General features: G+C 39.9%; 3 protein-coding genes across 5 annotated transcripts in view; 2 read left to right on the forward strand and 1 right to left on the reverse strand.

Moving 5' to 3' along the window:
* Positions 1-735: 735 nt before the first annotated feature.
* jam2b (junctional adhesion molecule 2b) lies at positions 736-9024 on the forward strand. The gene is made up of 10 exons (XM_036589366.1): positions 736-951; positions 3357-3422; positions 3531-3641; positions 3765-3914; positions 4565-4752; positions 5009-5117; positions 7098-7214; positions 7347-7374; positions 7517-7547; positions 8368-9024. The coding sequence occupies exons 1-10, from the start codon at positions 900-902 to the stop codon at positions 8404-8406; spliced, it is 891 nt and encodes a 296-aa protein (XP_036445259.1). The 5' UTR covers positions 736-899; the 3' UTR covers positions 8407-9024.
* Positions 9025-9218: 194 nt separating this feature from the next.
* gabpa (GA binding protein transcription factor subunit alpha) lies at positions 9219-16626 on the forward strand. 2 transcript variants are annotated; one of them, XM_036589156.1, is made up of 10 exons: positions 9219-9326; positions 10702-10798; positions 10967-11111; positions 11202-11286; positions 11586-11813; positions 12520-12714; positions 12852-12905; positions 13385-13513; positions 13644-13836; positions 15922-16626. In XM_036589156.1, exons 2-10 carry the CDS (start codon positions 10722-10724, stop codon positions 16181-16183), a joined length of 1368 nt encoding a protein of 455 aa, XP_036445049.1. In that variant the 5' UTR covers positions 9219-9326; positions 10702-10721; the 3' UTR covers positions 16184-16626. The 2 variants fall into 2 exon arrangements, with proteins under 2 accessions (XP_036445049.1, XP_036445137.1); XM_036589244.1 differs by lacking the exon at positions 9219-9326 and adding an exon at positions 9507-9552.
* Positions 16627-19233: 2607 nt separating this feature from the next.
* Positions 19234-22981, reverse strand: part of appb (amyloid beta (A4) precursor protein b) — a 28476-nt gene continuing 24728 nt past the window's right edge. For both annotated transcript variants that reach the window (XM_036589484.1, XM_036589562.1), the window contains 3 exons: positions 22850-22941; positions 21316-21462; positions 19234-21231 (listed from right to left, as the gene is read on the reverse strand). In XM_036589484.1, coding sequence (XP_036445377.1) covers positions 21130-21231; positions 21316-21462; positions 22850-22941 — 341 coding nt within the window. In that variant the 3' untranslated portion in view covers positions 19234-21129. The remainder of the gene's footprint in view (positions 21232-21315; positions 21463-22849; positions 22942-22981) is intronic.

Raw genomic sequence — 22981 nt, forward strand, 5'->3', positions numbered from 1 at the left:
GTGTGTGTGTGTGTTTGTGTTTATCTCTTATGGTGACCAAATAATCCCAGAATAATAAAACACACAATCATGATACTGTTTGGGGACATTTGCCTGGTCCTCACAAGAAAAAAATGCACTTTTTTGTCCAAAACAAAACAGCTTTATTTGTAAAATTAAAGATCAACAAAAATATTTCCCTTTTGCTCCCTGTGAGGTTATGATTTTGGTTGGGTTAGGCTTAGCAAAGCAGTATTTAGTGACAGAACCCCACAAAGCATAGTGGCATTACCCCACAAAGATAGCAATACACAGCTTTTTATGTGTGCATTGAAGTAGCTGCTGAATCTTTATGAACATACTACGTACCAAACAAAACATATACTATTGCAAACTGTAAAAAAATGTAGATTTTAAACTTAAAAAAGTTTAATTGAGGATGAAACATTGAAGAATGATTTGTGTTTTACATTTGTTAACTTAATATTAATTATTAAATTAAATTATTAAACCTCAATTAACTCCAAGTTCCAAACTTAACACAGTTACTTACTTAGTGTGAAAGCTGCATATTATTACTTTGTACAAATGTAATATTCTTGTCGTATAAATGCATACATGGGGAAAGCAGGTTACACAGGATCCCCAAGTTTTCTTTTACTGAAGGAAAAAGGGACAAGGACAGAGAGAGAGAGAGGGAGGAGGGGAGAGAGTGGGAGAGAGAGGAAGGGAGAGTAAGGGAGAGAGACAGAAGGAGAAAGAAACAGAGAGAGAGAAAGAGAGAGAGAGAGAGAGAGAGAGAGAGAGAGAGAGAGAGAGATTCCTGCACTGGCCATTTGCAAACCACTGCAAAGGGAAAAGGACCCCACTGCTGGTCAGAACTCATTACAGATTGACCATTGCACTGGACACGAGGGAGGATGAGCCGAGCACCACCGCTTAACCTCAGTGCTTTGCTGACCTTACTGCTGAGTGAGTGGCTTTTTACTTTTTATTACTTTGTAAAGTTTATAAAGTTTAAGTGAACTTTTACATTTTCCTGGTTCTACAGTAAATCGACTCTTAGCATTCAATCTTGATGTGGTGTTAGAGTTTAGAGTGTTTATTAAGTTTTATTAACTGAATGAGAAATTGCTGTGAAATTTTATACATCACAACATTATGCTTTATTTTGTTAAAGAGAACATTGGTATCTAGTTTATATGCACAAAAATGAAGCCCCCTAGAAGGAATTTGCATTCATAAACGTTATTATTAACGCGGTGTGAGGGCAGAGTGTATGAGACAGAGTATGTGAGGGTGGGTCTGGGTGGGGTTCCCTGTAGGCCCACTGCTGTTTATCCTCTGAAGTGTTATTTTAGATGAAGGTGATCTCCTATCAGTGTTTCATGTTGTTGATGCCCTCAGTCTGACTCTCTGCATAACAGTTCTACAAAAAGATTTTATCTGTCTATATTATCTAAGTTGTAATTTATTTGATTCTGGCACACAAGAAGGAGGATGTGTTCTATCTAAGTCAGCAGAACTCATTAATACAAACCTCATGCAGAAACAGTAGATGTAGTGTGGAATATACTCATAGGCTTTTACATGATTATACATGTCATCAACAATGACGTATTTTGGTTTTCCATTATTGCGGTTTGGCGTCACATGGAGGTGACTGTAGATGTTACCGTTCAGGGTGGGTTGTGATTTTTACTAAGCCCCTCTTCTCTTCAGCTGGTTTGGGTTACTGCAACACAGCAAGACTTTGTCTCACACACATACACACACAGAGCAGGGTCCAAAAATCTGAGACCACTCTAAAAAGGCTTAAATTTTGATTTTCAAGATTTAACTTTATTTCCGTGTCACTATTCAAATTTGTAAAATTGACCTTTATACAAAAAAGGTCATTTTTTTTGTCTTATCTCTCCTGTTGAAGCTCATGTTTAGACGACTCTCAGGTGGATTTGACCTGCTCATCAGAGGCTTTTGCACAAACTTGTAGCTCGAATGCGGAATGTCTATATGATATATACATACATATCACTAACCCTAACTTTAGTAACCAAAAGAAATGGTTAAAATGTAACAAATGGCTTTTGTAAAAAGCCTTTTAGAAAGCCAGGAGCATTTCATTGGTCCTGTAGGTTGGAAAGTGCACTCTCTCTCTCTCTCTCTTTTCTGTCTCTTTTTACTTTACTCACATACTCTGAGATTAAGGTCTGATAATAACTGATAATAAATGGAGAGAGAGAGAGAGTATTTGTTTTCAAGAGAGGTTATCAGGTCAGACGCAACCGGTCCCCCCACCATGCTGTCTCAGACTGTCCATCCATCTCCTAAGCATTCCAACACAGCCCCGTTCCTGGCACAGCCAAGAGGGATGTGTGGGTGAGCAGCTATGGTGGGAAAGTATGTTAGAGTAGTATGACAGTAATGTTATATGTTTCAACAGTGGGCCAGATTCTCCCCTTGTTTCAGAGAAGAACACTTTCCTCCTTTTCTCTTCCTGTGAACTGCGATTTAAGGTCAGGAATGAAGTACAACTCTGTAGGCAAAAAGCATTCCACTAAAACAAAGAGGGCTCCAAATAACAGCTAGAAGGAACTGACTAATAATAATAATAATAATAATAATAATAATAATTATAATAATTATAAGAAGAAGAGGAAGAGGAGGAGGAAGATGCCTTAATGTAATAGAAGATGTAGAAAGAAGACATTGTGATTCACTTTCATACTTAATGATTTGATATGCTTTGGTACCTGCATTAACTGAATTGTCTACAGATGTAAATGGACTATAGAAGAGTTTGATGTAACATGTAAACACTGTTAAAGTTACAGTTCAGGACAAAGTACTGTTTACATCCCGGTCTATACAATCCATGTATGAAAACTAAGCTGCAAAAGCAGCCTGTTTAGAATTCAGTGCTTTTGTGATGTGGCAATGAACCAGCACCAACAGTTTAGCTCTACTGATTCACACTGAAGTTATAAGGAGTGCTTCTGGACAGGATCAAGACAGGACAACCAATCAGAACTGAGATCATTTACGTATCATTTACTGTTTACTTCTAAGGGATAAAGAAAGGTTGGAAAATGGTCATGCAAGAATGGATTATGACTTTTTGGTATGTAAAAGCACACAATGAAAGTGGACAATGAAAAGAATAAAATGTGGGACATGGGCTCTTTAAGTACATACAGTGTGTACTATACATCTCAACAAACTACATTTTTTTCATTATACATGAAATGTACATAAGCTGTGTGTGATGTTTCTGTAGAATGAAAGAATGAATGCATGTATCATATGTATGTAATATTAGTATGTTTATGTTTCTCATCTTTCTCTATCTATTTTTATCTTTCTCTCTTTCTCCACAGTTCCCTCCACTATTTCAGTGACTGTGTCAACCAGCAAGCCAAAAGTGGAAGTTCATGAGAACACAAGTGAGTGAGCTCGTTTTAATTGACAATTTTTATGTGAGTTTGTGTCCACATATCAAGGTTTTCGAACCAAGTGGCTTAATAACACTTTAATTCTGATTTGGGAAACAGATGCTGTTCTGTCCTGTGAGTTCCGCACAGAAAAAGAGACCAACCCTCGAATCGAATGGAAAAAAAAGGGGAAAGATACTTCCTACGTTTATTTTGATGGTGAATTTACAGGTGAGCTTTGCTGAACATATTTCATCATGAAGATTAACAGTAGTTTAGCTTCAGCATATTCTCCCTTATATTCCCCTTATACTAGTTATTTAGACTGCACTGATCCAGCCTCCCCTTTTTCAGGTTCATTTAAAGGCAGAGCTTCAATGGATGGGGCGACAGTGACCCTGCGCGGTGTTACCCAGAAAGACTCAGGGGTCTATTACTGCGAGGTCACTGCAAAACATGATAAGACCCACTTTGGGGAGGTCACAGTAACTCTCAGTGTGTTAGGTGGGTTTATTCTTCCTTTTTGTATTCGCTCTCTTAAGTATACGCAAGTATACTATAACATATAAACGTACTATTCCTGTTTTATAAGCTACAGGTCAGCTATTTTTTATTTCCTTATACCATTCATTTCACTGTCTGTCTGTCCGTCTACCCTTTTTTAAATCAAGATAAAAGTAAACGTGCTAATGTTAGCCAACTAGCTCTTTTTCAGCTGTACTCCCTGAGGCCTAACATTATAAGCCCATTACAAGGGCCATTCACTTTTATTTTCTCAGTTGTTTTTGAACCTTTCTCAGCAAATGTAGCACACAGTGAGATTTCATTACCTGATGCAACTGCTCACTTATATGTGTGTGACCTAACAGATGCAGAACCAAACAGTACTAAACAAAAATGAGAACTTTTGATGAAACTTTAACAAAACAAATTTTTAAGGTTGACTTAAAATTGAATAGTTTTTTTCACCATGTGACATTATTGTCTGAAGTAATCAATAGTGTAATTACAGATACAGCAAATACAAATTAGGTTGAAAAACACTGGAGTATTCATTTAACTTTTAGTGTACAGTTTCTACTGACCACAGTGTAAAATAAAGAACTGAAACCCAGTGCAATGACAAATATCCCCCTCTGTGTGTCCCTTGGCAGTGCCTCCCCATGCTCCATCCTGCCATGTTCCTGAGACTGTGATGAGAGGCTCTGCAGTGGAGCTGCACTGCAAAGACAAGCTGAGCTTTCCTCCTGCTACTTACAGCTGGTACAAAGACAACAAGCCCCTGAGCACGGCCCACCTGCCAGACATCAACTACAGCCTAGACCCCAAAACAGGCACTCTGGTTTGTTCCGACACTACTGAGAGCTGTTTGATCTTAGTGATATGAATGTGCAGATAGCTGAGCTATGTGGGTGTACAAACACACAAACACAGTCTCCTGTTTGCAGTTCCTCTGGCGGTCATCTGCTGACAACGCCCTGATTAATTCTGATACAGAACCAGCTTGTTTACTCTATGACCACTGGGCTTGTCATTGATTTTATTCATCTCAATCTTTGTTTACCGTGCTTTCTTTCCTTCCTTCGCCTTTTGAACAGAAGTTCAAGAGTGTGTCGAAGTCTGACGCAGGGCAGTACCGCTGTGAGGCCTCAAACGGAATAGGAGCACCAAAGAGCTGTGCAGGCCAACATATGAAGATCACTGAATGTAAGTTAAACAGGCCTGAATGGCCGATGAAACCAAATGTATAGGAATCTATATATACCATATATACTAAACACAGGTGGATAGTAACTAGTTACATTTACTTACATACATGACCTTCAAGTTCATTTTTGATGGATTCACACTTCACTTAGTATTTTGAAATGCTTAATAATTTTACTCAAGTACAATGCTGTGAAAAAATATTTGCTCCTTTCTGATTTCCCCTATTATTGCATATTTTTCACTGTCAATAATTGTAGATCTTCAGACAAATTATTGGGCTAATATAAGCGTAACCTGAGTATAGAGAACTCTTTCATACTGTTGTGGAGCATTTTCAGCGCAGTCTTCTTTGCTCAAGTACAGTGCTGTGAAAAAATATTTGCTCCTTTCCAAACTGCTCATTCCAGGTCTTTCCACAGCTATTCAGATGTGGACTCACTTTTGTGTTTTGAGCTGCTTAACCAGTTACACCTTATCCTCAGCTCCCAGAAAGATGAATAGAACACTCCTTCAAGGAGATTCAAATGGGTTACAAAGCCATTTCTAAGGACCAGGGCCTCCACAGAACAACAGCACAGAGATGATTTCAGTGGAGCCTTCAATAATGGGAAGATGTCTAGGTCAAAGCATCAAGTACCTCCAACCCATTAGACTCCATCACCATGTTTGACAGTTGCTATGATGTTCTTAGGCTAAAATGCTGTATTTGTTTTATGCTAGACATAATGAAACCTGTGTCATCCAAAAGGCTCTGCTTTGGACTGCCCATAGACCATTATCCCAAAAGGCTTAGGGATAATCTATGTACTGTGCTTGCAAATGAGAGACTAGCATTGATGTTTCTTTTGATTAGCAGTGGTTTGCAATTTGCTGCTTGTTTCTCATTTTTGTCTATTGTGGAGTCATGCACACTTACCATAGCTGAGACTGCAGAGAGACCTGTAGTTTTTTGTATGTTCTTCCGGTATTTTTATTATTATTTTATTATGAATTCCTGGCTAAGTTGTTGGTGCACTCTTAAAGAAATGTTGGCAGACTTGCCACTCCTGGGAAGATTAGTCCATTTCTGGTGGTCTACATTTGTGACTCCAGCTGTTGATCTGTGGAGGCCCTGGGCCTAAGAAATGGCTTTATAACCCTTTTCAGATTAATACATTTAAATTTTTTCCTTATCTCTTCTGGAATTTCCTTTGGTCATGAGAAAGTCTACTTGTAGAAAGCATGTGTGCATGTGGTGACTACTTTAGTCTGATGGTAAGCTTCAATATGAGGTTTAAATTCAACATTCTGGCTGCTTCTTATCAGCTAGTTCATTTTCAATTAAATGTAGTTTATTGGTTGATGGGGTAACTAATAAGGGTTAATTACTTTTTCTTAGGTAACATAAGTTTTGGAAAACTTTGCTTCTAAAAGAAGTGATTATAATTTTAAAACTCTTTCACATGTTTAATCACATTCCCTTTGTCTGATATTACATTTTGCCTAAAACCAAAAATCATTCAGTGTGACAACTAAAAGAAATCAGGACAAATACTTTTTCACAGCACTCTATATTTGTGAGGATAGAAGCTAAATTTACTTTTTGACATAGTGCCAGTTTAGACATTCACACCGAGTAAGTAATTCTCTTGTTGTGTCCAATTTCATTCTGTTCTGTTGGATTAGCGCCTGGATTTCATTGCTGTTGCTCACACATCTCATTTCTGAGCTGCAGTATTTTATTTTAGACCAAAACAATCATGAAAAGAGAAGAATAGGGCCTTACAAATGGTCCACTCCAGTTTTGCAGTTTTATACAGAACTCATTATTCATTTTTTTCCATTCCATGATACTTTTTTTCATCTTCTAATTGTTTTTTGGTATAGGCTACTTTTACTACTTGAGCCATTTAAAGAAACAATATATTTATATGACTAAAGGTTTAAGATACTCCCCCCCTCTGAACACCAACAGCAGACTCGATGTGTGTGTTTCAGTTGAGCTGAATCTGACATTAGTCATAGCAGTGGGAGTGGGTGCTGCTCTTTTTCTGCTCTCCTGCTCTCTGGCCATCTGCCTATGTTGCCGACGAGGCTGCTGCCGCTGCTGCCGCAGTGAGTTCTGAGTCAAAAGCGACAGCTGACACACTAATTCATAACAACATACAATTAGAAAGCTATTTTTAAATCTTTTTTTCTCACTTTTTCTTAAAAATGGTCTAATCTGTGTGTGTATTTTTTTTTCAGAAGACAAGAAAAAAGGAAAACAGAAAAGGTAGTTTTGTTTGTTTGTTTGTTTACAGGGAGTTAAGTACCGGCATGCCTTCGGTCTGTTATAATATTAATACTACATATGTTAGAAATAGATTCAATTATGACCATATAAAATATTCACAATTCTTTTCCCTGCTCTTTAGGAACATGACCAAACACCGACCCCCTACAGACGTAAGTGCTCAGTCTCTGTTTTTACGAAGTCAAAACCCACAAACAACAGCTCAAAGGATTTTTCAGTCTCTATCTGAAGCTAATTATGCAGATATTACCTTGGAAAGTAAATGTCCCTGTACTCAGAAAAGAAGAGAAACCAAGATGACTCAAAACACATTCACAATAATAGCCAATGGGAAGAGGTTTCAGCACCTGCCCATTGGCTTCTGTTGCAGGGGTGTTTTGAGTCAGTGGGTTTTCTGCTCTCTTATAAAGTACAGGGAACGTCTCAAAATTATTGTCTGTGGTTGTCGAACGTAAATTTCACATGTTGTATCAGTATCCCTTTAAGGCACAATCAACCATTTTAATAAAACTGTTCCAGCACTGAATTTACTCAATGAGTGGAACAGACTAAGACTTTGTCATCAGCAATCAGAGTGGAGGAAGAAGCCAATGGCATGCAAAGCCATTTTAAAACTCTAAGACAGAGTTTACCAAACTACTTAAATACTAATGGTTATTCACAAGTAGTAGTGTTTTTTTGGTTTAAAATTTGTTTAAAATTGAATCCAGGTTGACCTATAGGTTTATGCATTTTTTGTTTAAACAATGGTTCAAAAATCTTTTGGCACACATTGTTTTATATGCAAGGAAATCATGCAAATTAGTTGCAGTATAACATTTATTACACATTGCTGTTGGCTTTAAGAACGATAAAATGATTTATAACTAATATTTTAGAGGAATTAATTTTAACTGGCATTAATTTTATGTACCAAAATAAATGAATGTCAACTAGTTGTCATTGGTGATCATCACTGTGATCTTTCCTCAGCCAAGACACTACAGGCACACTAAGTCTTTCATGATATAAGGAGGTTTCACATGGACAACACACACACACACAGCGGATGGTTGTTGGAGCACCACATGGCTGAGCCTCGCATCTTCACCCTGCCTTAGTTCTGCCTGCACTGAGGACTGAAAGAAAACATGACTTTCAGACTGGAGCAGTCAAGGAGCAGCACTGAGCAGAAGAATGTGATGCTGATACTCCCCCTAGTGGTGAAGACGCATCAGCAAAGTTACACTGTACCAGATCAGGGCAATTAAACTAGACTTACACTGTACAGAGCTCTATCACGCTAATGTATCTCTTGCACATGTGTAAAGTTTATTAGATCTATTATTGCAGTTTTTTTTGATAAATCACTTTTTCTGTATTTGCAATCTGCTAAAAAGTGTAAAAAGTGGCCCGAATATTTAATACCAATTTTCAATGTGTGTGAAAATGGATGTGAATGAGAGACAGTGAGAGGGGCTGTCATACGAAAAACTTGATTTCCAATAAAAACAAAACACACCAAAAATGCCCAGGTGACATTTGTTTTATTGAAGTTTTCTGGCAAATAATGTACATCAGCATTCACTGTTCAACAAGTACGGCAGACTGATTAATTAAATAACTTATCTGTCAGTTCCAGCGGGCTGAGGAAGGCTGTAAATACTAGCGGATGGAAACATGACAAACGTTGTGTTTGGAGTAAATCCGTCTCTTTGCTGTTCATGACCACTAAAAAACACTGCTGCTAACTTACTACTTTAACCAGCGATGTTTTGCTGGACGCTTTGAGGCCAGCGAGGCCTCCTCCACATCCCCGCCCCCAGAGCAATGCTGACCGAAAACTAGCATGAACATTTAGTGAAGTTAGCGCACACTAAGCTAGCTGGCTACAGCCCCACTTCTTCTGAAAACTACAACCTACAGCACTTACTTAGCGTTTCGAAAAAGAGGTATGTGAACCCTTATTCGTGTTCCTTAGAAGTGTACTTCCATGTGAACATCAAATCTTCCAAATGGGCAGTTTATTTTGGACTGTGCGCTGTTCCCGCTTTTCGGGGGGAAACTGGTTAGCGGTTGGCTAACGCAGGCTAGCGACCCACAGCAGATCAAACCGGCGGGCTAGCCGGACTGCTAACAGTGTACGGCCCATCGACTTTACAAGTGTTTTCTAACCAGGTAACCAGCTTACACTGCTGCATCCGCAGTGCTGTGTGTTTATTATGGTGTTCTTTAAGTTAACAGAACAGTTTCTAATGAAGCATTTTCAAACCTACACATGCTAAAAGTGGATAAAGCCGTAGTAAAGTCTGGTCTCTCTGCGCTTTTAGCTGCTCTGAGCGACTTCACTGCCAGCTCAGTAACCAGGCGGGTCTCTCTGTCTACGGCTAGCCTGTTACGCCCGTGAGCTAACCAGATAACAAAGGCCAGGCAACTAAATAAGCATTTTATATCACATAAAGGTCGCTACCTGACCATCCCCGACCACTTAAAGGAGAGATTTTCCACCGTCGCCCCGACCGTTTCTTCAGCCCGTTTTCGGAAGTCTGACAGCGCCGTGACTTTCGCCAGGATTTCCGGCTGCTTTTACATTGCCCTTCTGTTGTTTTGTTTCCGTTTCTTCCATTTCCGTTTTAAGTTTCCAGAATCAAAAGTGTGATGAGTGGCGAGCTTGTACAAGTCTCAAAAGTTTTAAAAAGTCACCGCTTACATCATTTTTGTATCACGACCGTGAAACCCAAAACGACTCCAATATGGCAACTGCGTTTGCTTGTATTCGCGCGTCCTCTTCCCACGACTGTCATCGACCAAAATAATAGTCTTCTCTATCGAGTTTTCCGACAAAACTATATCTAGCTATGCCGAATGAAGGTTCATATTGTTATACTAATGTATAATATGTGTTAATTATAGCATTCACATGGTGAAGAACTGCAATGGGCCTACTCAGTGGCCAAGCCTCGGCGTTGCGTGAGAGTCCCCTGCATTCAGACACCTTTCTGCGCCTCACGGTCTTCTCCTCTGCCGCCGCTAACTGTCTACCATAGCGCATAAAACTACAGACAAGTTTGCAGCCTGGCTCAGCACCACCGACACACCCGCTTAGCTACTTTTATTTTAATAAAAAATCACAAAAGTTATTATTAGCATGTATTTACAACCCCGTTCGGCTGAATTAGATCATTTAAACTTTCCATTAAACTGTTGGGATTGTAGAAGAGTTTGTTTTGTGATCACTTTCAAACGTTTCTATGTTGTCGACATTCATAATTTGCTTTTCTGCTATCAAAAATGATTTTAAATGTAACTTTATTGTTTTGGTTGCAGGTTAAAATTTCACTGACAAGATGTCAAAAAGTGAGCCTGAGGAGATGATTGAGATCGAAATTGATGGACATGAGAAACAAGAATGCCTAGAAGAAGGGTGAGTTCTCTTTCTCTTTTACTCTCTAAACAGTGAATTCACTTTTAGAGGACTGTGTAACTCCTATCCTGAGACTCATCAATGGTTGCTGTGTTCTCCAGTCAGAGCTCTGTCCTGTATGACTTCATTCTTCTGTGTGCGTTTGTGTGGTTTCTGTTGGATCTGTAGGATCGAGGAGCAGACCATTACATCAGCTGAGCTTATCACACAGGACATTGATATTAACGAGCCTGTTGGCAACTTGAAGAAGCTGCTGGAACCCCGTCTACAGATTCCTCTGGATGGATATGATATTTGTCTGCAGGACATCCAGGTAGGGGTTTATGTACTCCTGGAATCTCTGTTTAAGTCTCTGTTTGTATATAAATGTGTAGGTAAGCTCATCCTTGCATTATTCCTGCAGTTGCACCCTGACCACAGCCTTTTTGACCAAGGTGTAAAGACAGATGGTACAGTCCAGCTCAGTGTGCAGATTGTCACTAAACCAGGTGAGTGTCTTTTGTTTTCTTAGACTAAATGTACTTCAATTAAAGGTAGGACTTCTCTCATATTTTCAGTGTGAGATTGAGCTGTTAACATCAAGGACATCTTTTCTTGACCCCCCCCCTTTTTTTGTTACCAAGAAAGCCGATAATTATGGGTCTCTGTGTATATATTTATCAACGCAAAGCTAAAATTAGTTAGTTTTTAACTTTTGTTCCTGAGGTTGCATTTGAAAGGGAAGGAAGTGAGTTGTATTACTTTGCAAACCCTAAGAATATGCTCACCAGGGTGTCTGTGCTTTTAGGTGAAGAGAAGTTGAATATCCTGGAGATAGTGAAGCCAGTGGAGACAGTGGAGGTGGTGATCGACCCAGATGCGGCCGCAGGAGAGGAGGCTCACCTGGTAGAGGATGGACAGGTGATAGCAGTGGAGCGTGCAACAATTGCAGACGAAACTTCAGAACAGGTGACTCGATGGGCAGCCGCACTGGAGGGATATCGCAAAGAGCAAGTCCGGTTGAGCATCCCTTATGGTGAGTGCACAGATAAGTAATTTTCTTAGAAGAAAAATACATTTAAATACACACGAAGTTGTAAATGATTGGGTGCACAGTCATCATCTCTTTTAGAAATATTGTGGACTGTTTTTTTAATACAAGTTTGTCAGTATATCTCATATCACAAGTAGTTTTATAGCATAAATCTAGCTGTATTTGATTCACTGTTTGTCTTACATTTTTTGTATACAAAAAAGCAGTATTAATTCGTTTTGAATGAATTGTTTTGTCACAAAGTTAACACATTTACACGTAACCACCAATTCAGCCTACATCCGTTTGGCTCTGCCTGTTCACATCAAAGTAATTAAGAGTGTGTCAGCCTGGGCCACTTTTTAAATGTGGCACAGTACAGGGCAGCCAGTCAGAACAGATCTCATTTACATATGTCAGTCTTAAGGCAACTAAAACAGCCAGTTTAATTGTAAGGAGTAAAGAGGGGTTGCAAAATAGTAATGTAAAAAAGAATTTTGACTTTTTTTTGGTGTATATACATACCAACATCATATGGAAAAAATAAATTACAAGTAAAATGTAGAATAAGGGCCGTATCATTAAACCCTTACACTGATGTCTGTATTCAGTTATTAATTTTATTTGAGAAGGTATAAGGTAGTCATAGTTTTTACTGTATCCTGGTCAGTGTGTTTTAACAGTGCAACTCTGATTATGATTATGGCAGATCCTGTGCAGTGGACAGCAGACCAGGTGATCCACTGGGCAATATGGGTGATGAAGGAGTTCAACATTGAGGAGATGGAGGTGGGCGGCATCCACATTCCGGGTCGTCAGCTGTGCGCCTTCAGCCAGGAGGAATTCCTCCAAAGAGTGCCTAATGGAGAGATCCTGTGGAGCCATCTGGAACTGTTGCGCAAGTGTGAGTGTCTGAAAGAAACCACAGTGTGTGTTTTATGATTATTTAGCAATAAGTGACTTTTTTTCATGAGAGCATGTTCCTTTTGAATTCATTGTGAATGTGTCTTTTGTTGCCATTGTGTTGCATGCCTTATGCAGACGTTTTGGCGAGCCAAGAGCAGGGACAGGAAGCCACAGTCACGATTGACCAGCGTAAGTATTTAAACACTTTAAATATAGGGCTGAGAATGTGATCACTTTTATATCAGAATTGCTGTTTGAAACTGCTGCAGTTTTGTTTATAGCCTATATTATCAACAACGTTGTCTAAGCATGTTTTAAGTGGGGAAAATTAACACAGAGCTTGTGAAGTGCCAGTAGGTTCTACTAATACAGGTTGGAAAAAATGCTACAATATTTCTTTAATTGTGGTTGGTATGACTTGGTACATGATGATGACTGACAAAGGTCACTCAGATTCTGTGCCTTTCTTTACTACAGTTTTATACACCAAATCTTAGATTGTTTCAACATGGTTCCAACCTGTGGACATGGACATCAAGCCAGTAAAATGTGATTCGGATGCAAAACACAAATGTATTGTTCAGTACAGATTTATATGTTAATTTATGCTGATGTGAGTTAAAACCTGCTATGCCATTTATCCTTTTGCCATTCTTTATGGTTTCCAGCTGTGCAGATTATCCCCGCCCCTGTGCAACAGGCCACACCCACAGCCATAAAGGTGCCGAAGCATAACAAAATGCCCAGAGCTCCTCGCATCTCAGGAGAGGAACGCAGTTCCCCTGGCAACCGCACAGGTACACATGCTCAACATTACAGGAAGGAATGTTTTTCCCTGTTAATAGATAACTAATTTTTTCATTCTTTGTGAAAATTAGTAGTTTTTATATTTGTATGGTTTATAGTGTATCATGTGTCTTCTTTCAGGTAATAATGGACAGATCCAACTGTGGCAGTTCCTGCTCGAGCTGCTGACTGATAAGGATGCAAGGGACTGCATCTCCTGGGTGGGAGAGGAGGGAGAATTCAAACTCAACCAGCCAGAGCTGGTGGCTCAGAAATGGGGCCAGCGCAAGAACAAGCCCACCATGAATTATGAGAAACTCAGCAGAGCCCTCAGGTTAGAGCTTTATTCAGACCTGAAACCCAACTACAGCATTGCAACAAAATTTTGTCCAAAACTGACCTTAATCAACCCGTCACCCAAAGTTCTGCATAAAACCTGACAGGTGCCAGTTTGTGACAATAATTAGATCATGGATCGATATTATGAAAAAACACTAGAAACAAATGTACTACAATAAATTAAGTTAAAATCTCGCTTCACCATCCTATTTATCAAACAGTGCTTTTAAACAACATCTTGAATGTTTGAAATGGAACCTTATGGAATGCAGGGGGAATGGTAGGGTAAAATCTGTTAAAAGCGGGAGACTGTAAGACACAGAGTGTGTAATATGAACCCAATCCCAACCCCCCGCACATTTGGGTAAAAAATTTCCAGGTTTGGACAGACACTATATGTACGAAAGTATTGGTACAGCCCTTTTAATAATTGAATTCAGGTGTTTCATTCAGTCCCATTGCCACAAGTGTATAAAATCAAACACCTAGCCATGCAGTCTGCCTTGAAAAACGTTTGTGGAAGAATGGGTCATTCTCTCTAAATTCAAGTGTGGTAATGTGATAGGATGCCACCGTTGAAACAAGTCAGTTTGCAAAATTTCTTGCGTCCTAGATAATTCACAGTCAACTGTGAGTGGTATTATTGAAAAGTGGAATCATTTAGTAATGACAGCAACTCAGCCATGAAGTGACCACACAAAGTTGCAGAGCAGGGTCACCGAGTGCTGAGGTAGTGCATAAAAGTCAGCACAAAAATGGTGCGTCGGGAGCTTTGTGGCATGGTTTTCCATGGCTGAGCAGCTGCATGCAAGCCTTACATCACCAAGCACAATGCCAAGTGTCAGATGGAATGGTGTAAAGCATGCTGCCACTGGACTGTGGAGCAGTGGAAACCTCTTCTGTGGAGTGACGAACCACGCTTCTCTATCTGGCAGTCTGATGGATGAGTCTGGGTTTGGCTAATGCCAGGAGAACATTACCTGTCTGATTGCATTGTGCCAACTGTAAAGTTTGGTGGAGGAGGGATAATTCTATGTTTTTCAGGGGTTGGCCTAGACCCCTTAGTTCCAGTGAAGAGAAATCTTAAGATAATCCTTTATTAGTCCCACAATGGGCAAATTCTCAGTGCTACATCAGCAAAGGGTTAGCAAGGCACTCAAGAAGAGAATTAACCAGCAAGTAATTAACCTTGTTACCTTACCCTGTTACTTGACAAGGTTTTACAGATTGTTACTTGTTACTATATAGACAGGGTTTTACAGTTAATGCTTCAGCATACCAAGACATTTTGGACAATTGTATGCGACCAGCTTTGTGGGCACAGTTTTAGGGAAGGCCATTTTCTGTTCCAGCATGACTAGGTCCATAAAGGCATGGTTGGGTGAGTTTGGTGTTGAAGAACTTGACTGGCCCACACAGAGTCCAGACCTCAACCCCATTTGTGAACACCTTTGGGAACTAGAATGGAGATTGCGAGCCTGACCCTCTTGCCCAACATCAGTGTCTGACCTCACAAATGCTCTTCTAGATGAATGGGTAAAAATCTCCACAGACACACTCTGAAATCCTGTAGAAAGCTTCCCAGAAGAGTGGAAGCTGTTATAGCTGAAAAGTGTGGACCAACTTTGTCAATGCCTGTGGATTCAGAATGGGATGTCATGAAAGCTTCTGTAGATGTAATGTGTAGGTGTCCCAATACTTGTTCATTTAGTGTATATTTCAAGCTGTACCTCTGGTTCATCTCTATGTATTGTGCAGTGTTACGCAGTTTACAGCTCGGGTTGGTGTCATAGTCAGTTTACTTTGCAGTACACACATTAAGATGCAAGCTGCATCAGCAGTCTTTGTTAACTTGCATAATTGCCACAACTCCTTTGTGATTGTTTATGTGCTGTTGCTGCATCTGTTTTATCTTATGAGATGTTCAATGAATAATGCATTGCTGTAGTTGCCATTATGAAACAGGAGATTTATAATTTATAGATCTAAGCAGTGCTTTCTGAGTGTCTCACTGCCTGATGTGTCCATAACTGTCACAGTGCATACTGACCCATCCCCATCTCACCTCTCTCTTCCACAGATACTACTATGATGGTGACATGATCAGCAAAGTGCCGGGCAAGCGCTTCGTCTACAAGTTTGTGTGTGACCTGAGGACTCTGATTGGCTACAGCGCAGCTGAACTCAACAACTTGGTGACGGAGTGCGAGCAGAAGAAACTAGCGCGGGTGCAGCTGCATGGGATCGGCCAGCCCGTCAACACTGTCACCCTGGCAACGGCTACTGGGCAACCTGTCACCACAGTCACCCTGGCCGCTGCTGCACTGGAGAAGGACAGCTGAGTGGGAAGGCTTGGGTACTCTAAGCTGGCCAGAAGTGGGACATGGGAGAAGAGGAGGGGCAAAGGAAAGGACTTTGGGCAAGTGGGCTTATGAGCTGGCATGTGTGTATGTGTGTTTTAAGAGTGTATGTGTATATACATGAATGAGTGAATGTTGAGGGACAATATAAGAAGTCCTGAGAGAGGGAGAGATGATGAAACTATCAATGACCATGTATGGGCTTTGAGTTTTTGTATGCTTCTTCTCTGACTGCAGGGTAGCTTTGGCTGCATTTCCATTGTATATATATTCTATGTTTTTTGATAGCCATGAGGGCAGCGTATTTTGATATTTTCCATTTGTAAAGGATCTGTTGTTTTTTTATTTTGAGGTTCTGATTCCCTCAAGGTGAGGTACTTTTGGCTGTCCACCAGGGGGCAATAAAGAGACAATTGATTTTTGAATTGCTGAATTTGATCATTGTTTCTGTTGGTAGCATATATACACACCCATGCACACTACTACTAGACCAATAATCAATATTATCGAATATTGCAGTAATATAAATAAGTTCTTATATGCAAATGATTATTTCGTTCTGTTTCATATGCCACATAATATTTTTGTTGCTTTGCCTTTATTTAACCATTCCATTTGCGATCATTCTTCATTCAGTCATTCATGATTGGTTAAGATGTGTCCAACAGGATGCACTTAATGGTAGACAAACCATAAAATCACCAACTGATTAACTACACGCATACATACTCTGAACAGCACATAGAAAGATTGTAATACATTTTCAGGCTTGCAAATAACACTGGGATTTATGCAAATGAAACAAAGACTGGTACATGCTCTCTGCTCTGTGGTAGAGAGTAAAATGGACCAGTCTGTTCAGATGGGTGCCAACACCAGTTATAGGCAATAACTTGGTTTCTGATCAAACAAACTCCTAATTTCTGGATGTTCAAAGTGTTCATGCCATCTGTGCTGAATATAATTTATGAAGTAATATTAGAAGCTAACCCAGTTGGTTATTTTATGGTAATTATATTATGATCAAGAAAAATGCAAGCTATAGTCCAGTTTTCCAGTTCTGCATTTTGTAATCATTGGTAGGTATGACAGTAGGTTCCCAATCCTGGTCCTGGAGATCAACCACCTTGCACTGTTTAGCTCCAACCCTAATCTAACACACCTGATCTTGGTGATGAAGGCCTTGAGGGGCAATGAAGATTACAGGCAGGTGTGCTGAACCTGAACTCTTCAGGGAGGTAACTCTCCAGGACCAGGATTGGGCACCCCTGAGTAACATCAACAGTTCGCTACCAGAGTTAAATGTCGGGAGCTGAAGACCTCTGCTAAAGGGTCAGGCACCGTAATGCTTACATGGTACTTTGTAAATGAATTTTTATCATGATTATTAGGGGTGGGAATCTCTAGGCAATTCACGATTCGATTCCGATTCAGAGGGCTGCGATGCGATTATAAAACGATTATCGATGCATTTTTTTTTCTATACATCATTTCTATTTTCTCACTGTGTGAGGACATGGTAGTTTTAAAGCAAAGTATTTGTAATGATCCATAATGCATTTATGTCCAATATCTTTTTTAATAAAACAAATGGGAGTGATGTGTCAAGTGAACTGGAAGCCTCTCATTCACTGCCTTTGGAGCACGAGGCACTGCTGCTACTCATCTGCGATAAAATGCGCAGTTACGGTGAAATAAGGGGGGGGGGGTCGCTGTGTCAAATATCTTCGAGACGGGTCGTGTGCAGCATAGCGCGAAAGCTCTGTTTCGCAACGACTGAGAATTGCCGTGCAGACTGCAGGTCACATAGCAACGATGCGTTATTTGCATTTATAAGCAGCGCAGTTGGTTTCCTGGCAAGTTAAAGTCGCACAGTAAAAAGTCTTAAAGATGAAGTCGAAAAAAGATGAAGATGAAAACTTTTCCTCAAAACTAGAGCAGTTTCTTGTAAACTGTCTCTCAACATTCGGCTGCCTTACGAGGCCTAAGTCTTCTTATTCTCCAGCTTCTTGTTCGAATTTTCGCGTTCCACCTTAAATGGTGCCGCATTTACATACTCAGCCTCAGTCAGAATTTAAGGTGGAACGGGAAAATTCGAACAAGAAGCTGGAGAATAAGAAGAAAAAAAAAAGAAAGCTTAAGAAGAAAGAAAAAAAAAGCGGCTACAGCTAAAGCTTAAAGCAGAGCAAAGTAAGTCTGTGTTTTAGTTTATACTGTTTAGCCTATACCAGGACATTATCACATACTGAGACATACTGGACATTAAATGTTGTGGCTCCCAAGGTGGTTTGATTTTTGTTGAAAGGACAAAATGGCTCTTCTTATCATTTGTGTTGTGACTCCTGACTTAACCTGGCTTTTAATGCAGAAGGAGCCGGTCGGATTTCTCGATCATCAATGTGTGTTTTTGTTATGTGCACCTCACAGACTGTCCAGGCGCTGCACTTCCAAGTTCTGCCTTTTGCGTTCCGTCAACATTACGTTATAAATTAAATATTTAGAAAAACGATTTTTGACATTTGTGAATCGGTTCAGAATCGTTCACGTCCGCATCGCGATGCATCTAAGAATCGATTTTTTCCCGTACCCCTAATGATTATATTGTTTATCGTGCCAATTCTCGCAAAATTGTCTACATTTATATTATAATTCACTTAGAGTAAATTAGATGAGCTTGCCTAGATAAAAGAAGGGTGCCAATGAGTCAGTTTGGCAATATTTTGTGGGTAATTATAAGGGAAACTGCCGGCTATAGGGCAGGAGTGCCCACTCCTACCATCCTGGAGAGTTCAGATCCAACACATCTGGCTCTAATGTTCAAAAGCCCTTGCAGGCCTTTGTTAGACTAGAGTTGGTGCTAAACTCTGCAGGATGGTAGATCTCTAGGGCCAGGACTGAGCAGGGTAAGTCTCTGTAATGTGCTGCTTTGTAACTGAATCTTGATCACACCAATCTTGTTTATCAATGAGAATAGTTTCTCTAAATTTACATTAATGCACACTCTGAAGTACAAACATCACAGATCCATAGAATTGTATGTACATTCAAAACTTTATTAATGGGATACAGTGTAGAAAGCCTTTCCCCAGTCTAAGCCAAATGTTCTGGATAGATACATACAGGGAAAAATACACAGAAAGAAGGAGAGATTGAGGAACGTGGAGAGCCTTCTCTTTCTTCACTGCCCCATACTGACCACAGACACTCATCTCTGAGTATCCTTGCATAACCGCAACACCTGATTTAAGCGCTTTTGTCTATGAGCTGAGGGAATGAGTGCAGTGTCCTTAATGTGCTGTGAAATTCCACAATGTGTCACATTCACTTCAGCTGAAGGTCATATGTCTTGTGGATGGCCTCCTAGTACCACTTTTGTTTGGCTTAGTTTTCACTCCCCTTCCGTCACTCTGCTTTCTAACAGAGTTTGGAAGGCAGGTTACAAGACTAGTAAAATGACTCTAAACACATGCTAAGCACTGTGAAAAGAAAGGCAGAGCTGTGGAGCGAGAGAGTGCTAATGAGATCATTCCAGTATGAAGCTGCATGGCAGATTTTCATGCTAACACAATTAACGCCCTAAACCATTTCCATCGCTCCGACAGTCTTCCTAATGAGCACCTGCCGGCATGGCACTAGGAGAGACAAGTGAAGGATAAACTGAGGAAAGAAGAGAAAGGTGCCGTCCCATTTAGTGTTTGTGAATATCACAGACACATATGAATGCAAATGGGAAACTGGAATAATAATAACCATCGATCCAAAATGGTGGATATATTTAAGCATTAAAATTACACTATTCTCCTTCTCTTATCAACTCCCGACACGGAATGAAACTGAACAGGGCCGGAGAGAGAGGCCCATAGAAAAAAAAGACAAAACACAGAGTGCATAGAATGTCAACAAAACACATGGGCTTATATTACACTTCATTATCATATTACATACAGCTTCTCAGCCCCATGCAGCCGCGTGTCTGTTTATGTCTGTGCGTGTTGTGGCGTAATGTAAAAGAAGAAGAAGAAAAAAAGCACTGACTTCATTTAAAGCATGTTTTTTGTGACAGATTTTGGAATTCTATTCTTTAAAATTACGTGAGCACAAGAAAACACTAAAATGTACAATCCTGCTAAAATTTCTACATGAGAGAGGCCGATGCACACTTGTGGATCTGAAACCTCTCTGTCATAACTGCCATGCACTAAATAGGTACAGCTATTTTCTGCCTTATTTCAATACATTATTACACACAAAATAAAAAAAAAAACAAACATTCATTTTTCATTATCTCCTTAAGTTGTATATATATATATATATTTATATATGTATTTTTAATAGCTTTTTTAAAAATATTTTTCTGGAAAAACAGACCTGCAAGGACAGATTGGTCCTGAAATGGAAAAAGCTCAATGATGAGTACATTATTCTGGCTGTCTTTTGCAGTTGGAGTCTCTCGAACTCGAGCCCAGCACAGCTGTCGTCTGAACGCCCGGGACAAAGACAGGATGATGAAGGGAGGAGACAGGGAGAAAAGACATCAAGGGCAGGAGAAGAAAGGATCATGGACAGGGCCGGAGTCGAGAGAAGAGATGGATGACTAAGAGAGGTGAGTCATAGACACCATAGAGAAAAGAGAGATAGAGGTTGAGTTAGGCTTATGGTACATGATTGACAGGTGCATGAGAACAGCCTGGGAAGTGTCCGGACAGACAGACAGACTGACTTATGGCTGGATGTGAGACGATGCATCGCTTTTGCTGTGCAAAACAAAGTGAACGCTCATCTGTGATTAGATGAAATGGTGAAGCCGCTCTCATCTCCATGGCAACAGAGCTCATCACTAGTGTAGATGAAGGGTGAGCCTGTGTTCTCAGTCCTGATGTAGTGGGGTGAATGGGAGGGGGGAAATTATGGGGTGATGGAGATGCTCTTTAGTTCTGCATCTGCTCAAAGAACTTGTAGGTGGGATTCTCATAGCCGTTCTGCTGCATCTTAGAGAGGTGACGTTCTTCTGGGGTCACTGCGGCGTCAACCTGAACACAAAAAGGCATGTGGTGACCGACGGCTTTGACATACTATACTACTATACTGTGCAAATAGAAAACAAAATCACACACCTCTATGACTCCATGGTGGATGGAGGTATACTGCTTCTTCCTCAGCATTATGAGGGTGATGACAATGACGGTTGCTATGACGACACCGCCCACCATTAGGCCAATGATAGCTCCCTTATTGGAGCCCACATCGTCTGCGAAGAACACCTGAACACAGAAATGTCTCTTAATCACCCACTTCTGTAAATTCAGTCCGCCGCTGCTTGTGAAAAACAACTCTGAATTTAGATAAATGTGTGTTTTATTCGGTGAACCTTGTCCATACTTGTCCAAAGTGTGTATGGTGTGTGTTTGCACTAGGGGATCAGTCAATATCACTGATAACAGAAAAATGAGTTGGCAATGAAACTTGTTGTCGATTAGTTGGCATGACAACGCTTATGGTTTAAAAATTATTCATTCCAGGGCCCAAATCCTACATTTGTCTTGTATCTTACTTTTCCCTGCCGTTCACTCATGACATTTTTACGTGGTTATATATACCAAAACGAGTCATAATCCATTTTTATATTTATGATTTTCCAACAACAGTTAAACAGGCGGTTTTTGTTACTGTGCACTGAATCCAAAGCGGGCTGTTTTTTCCATCTAAATTTCCAGATACGGACTGTATGGGAGTGAATGGTACAATGTTTACATACAACTCCTTTATTTCAAAAAAGCAAAGAAAATTTGTTTGGTGGCCTCTTGTGCACAGTCAGGGCTTTTTCTGTGTTGGTACAGGACGTCTGACTTGGGTGATTTATGGTTAGTAATATCAGGTTAGTTTATGGTGTTACTGACCACACAGAAACTAATTCATTTAGCTTTGCTAAATACTTTTTTTTTTCTTTGAAAATTTTAGTGTTGTGAGTTAGTCCGAAAAAAAAATCGATTCCTTGATTCCAGGCATTTGGGAATCGAGAGGCAACTCACAAACTTCTAAGACTCTAAAATCTCAATTCAAGTTTGCCCACACCTGCACGCAGTGTAAGATATTCTGCTGTCCCTTTCTAGGCAGGCTTTCTAAAAAATGCATCCTTCAACACATACATAGATAGTGCAGTTGTACGCTTTGCTAAGGTCAATTATAATTGTTGTAATGTTTGCAGATGTCTTACTCGGTACATTGTTTTTTATGATTATTGATTATTGTGTGGAACTGACTCTTGGAATCGACTCCCATCAATTCTGAATCAGAATCGATTCCAAAATGTCTGGAAGGCCCAGCAAACATGATTTAGAAGACATGCTAGGCATCTTATGTTTGAAAGATCATTGGGCAAGAGAAATAATTAAAGATTCAAGCATAATTTCTCTTAACACTGTGTATAAATATTTAATGTTAGTGTATATATGTTAATGTTAAATATTTATGAATGTATAAAACTGTATAAATTCATTTAATGTAAATTATTGACAGACTAATAACTGCACTTTCTCTTTTCCCACTTAGTCAAAATAGTAATGGACCAATCAATCAATTATGGAAATGATCGTTAGATACAAATGTACACTGCACTAAAGTTAAAGTGTTTATAGTGTGTATACATACCAGTTTCTGGTGATGTACTTCATATCCAGCACTGTGCCTCTCTTCAGTGTCCATTCTCACTTCCGGCATCTCTTCTGGCTTCAGACCGGACACTATACACACAGAGAGAAAGGAATTAAAGAGAAAGAGCAA

Source organism: Colossoma macropomum, unplaced genomic scaffold (genome assembly GCF_904425465.1).
Source record: "Colossoma macropomum unplaced genomic scaffold, Colossoma_macropomum, whole genome shotgun sequence".
NCBI lineage: Eukaryota > Metazoa > Chordata > Actinopteri > Characiformes > Serrasalmidae > Colossoma > Colossoma macropomum.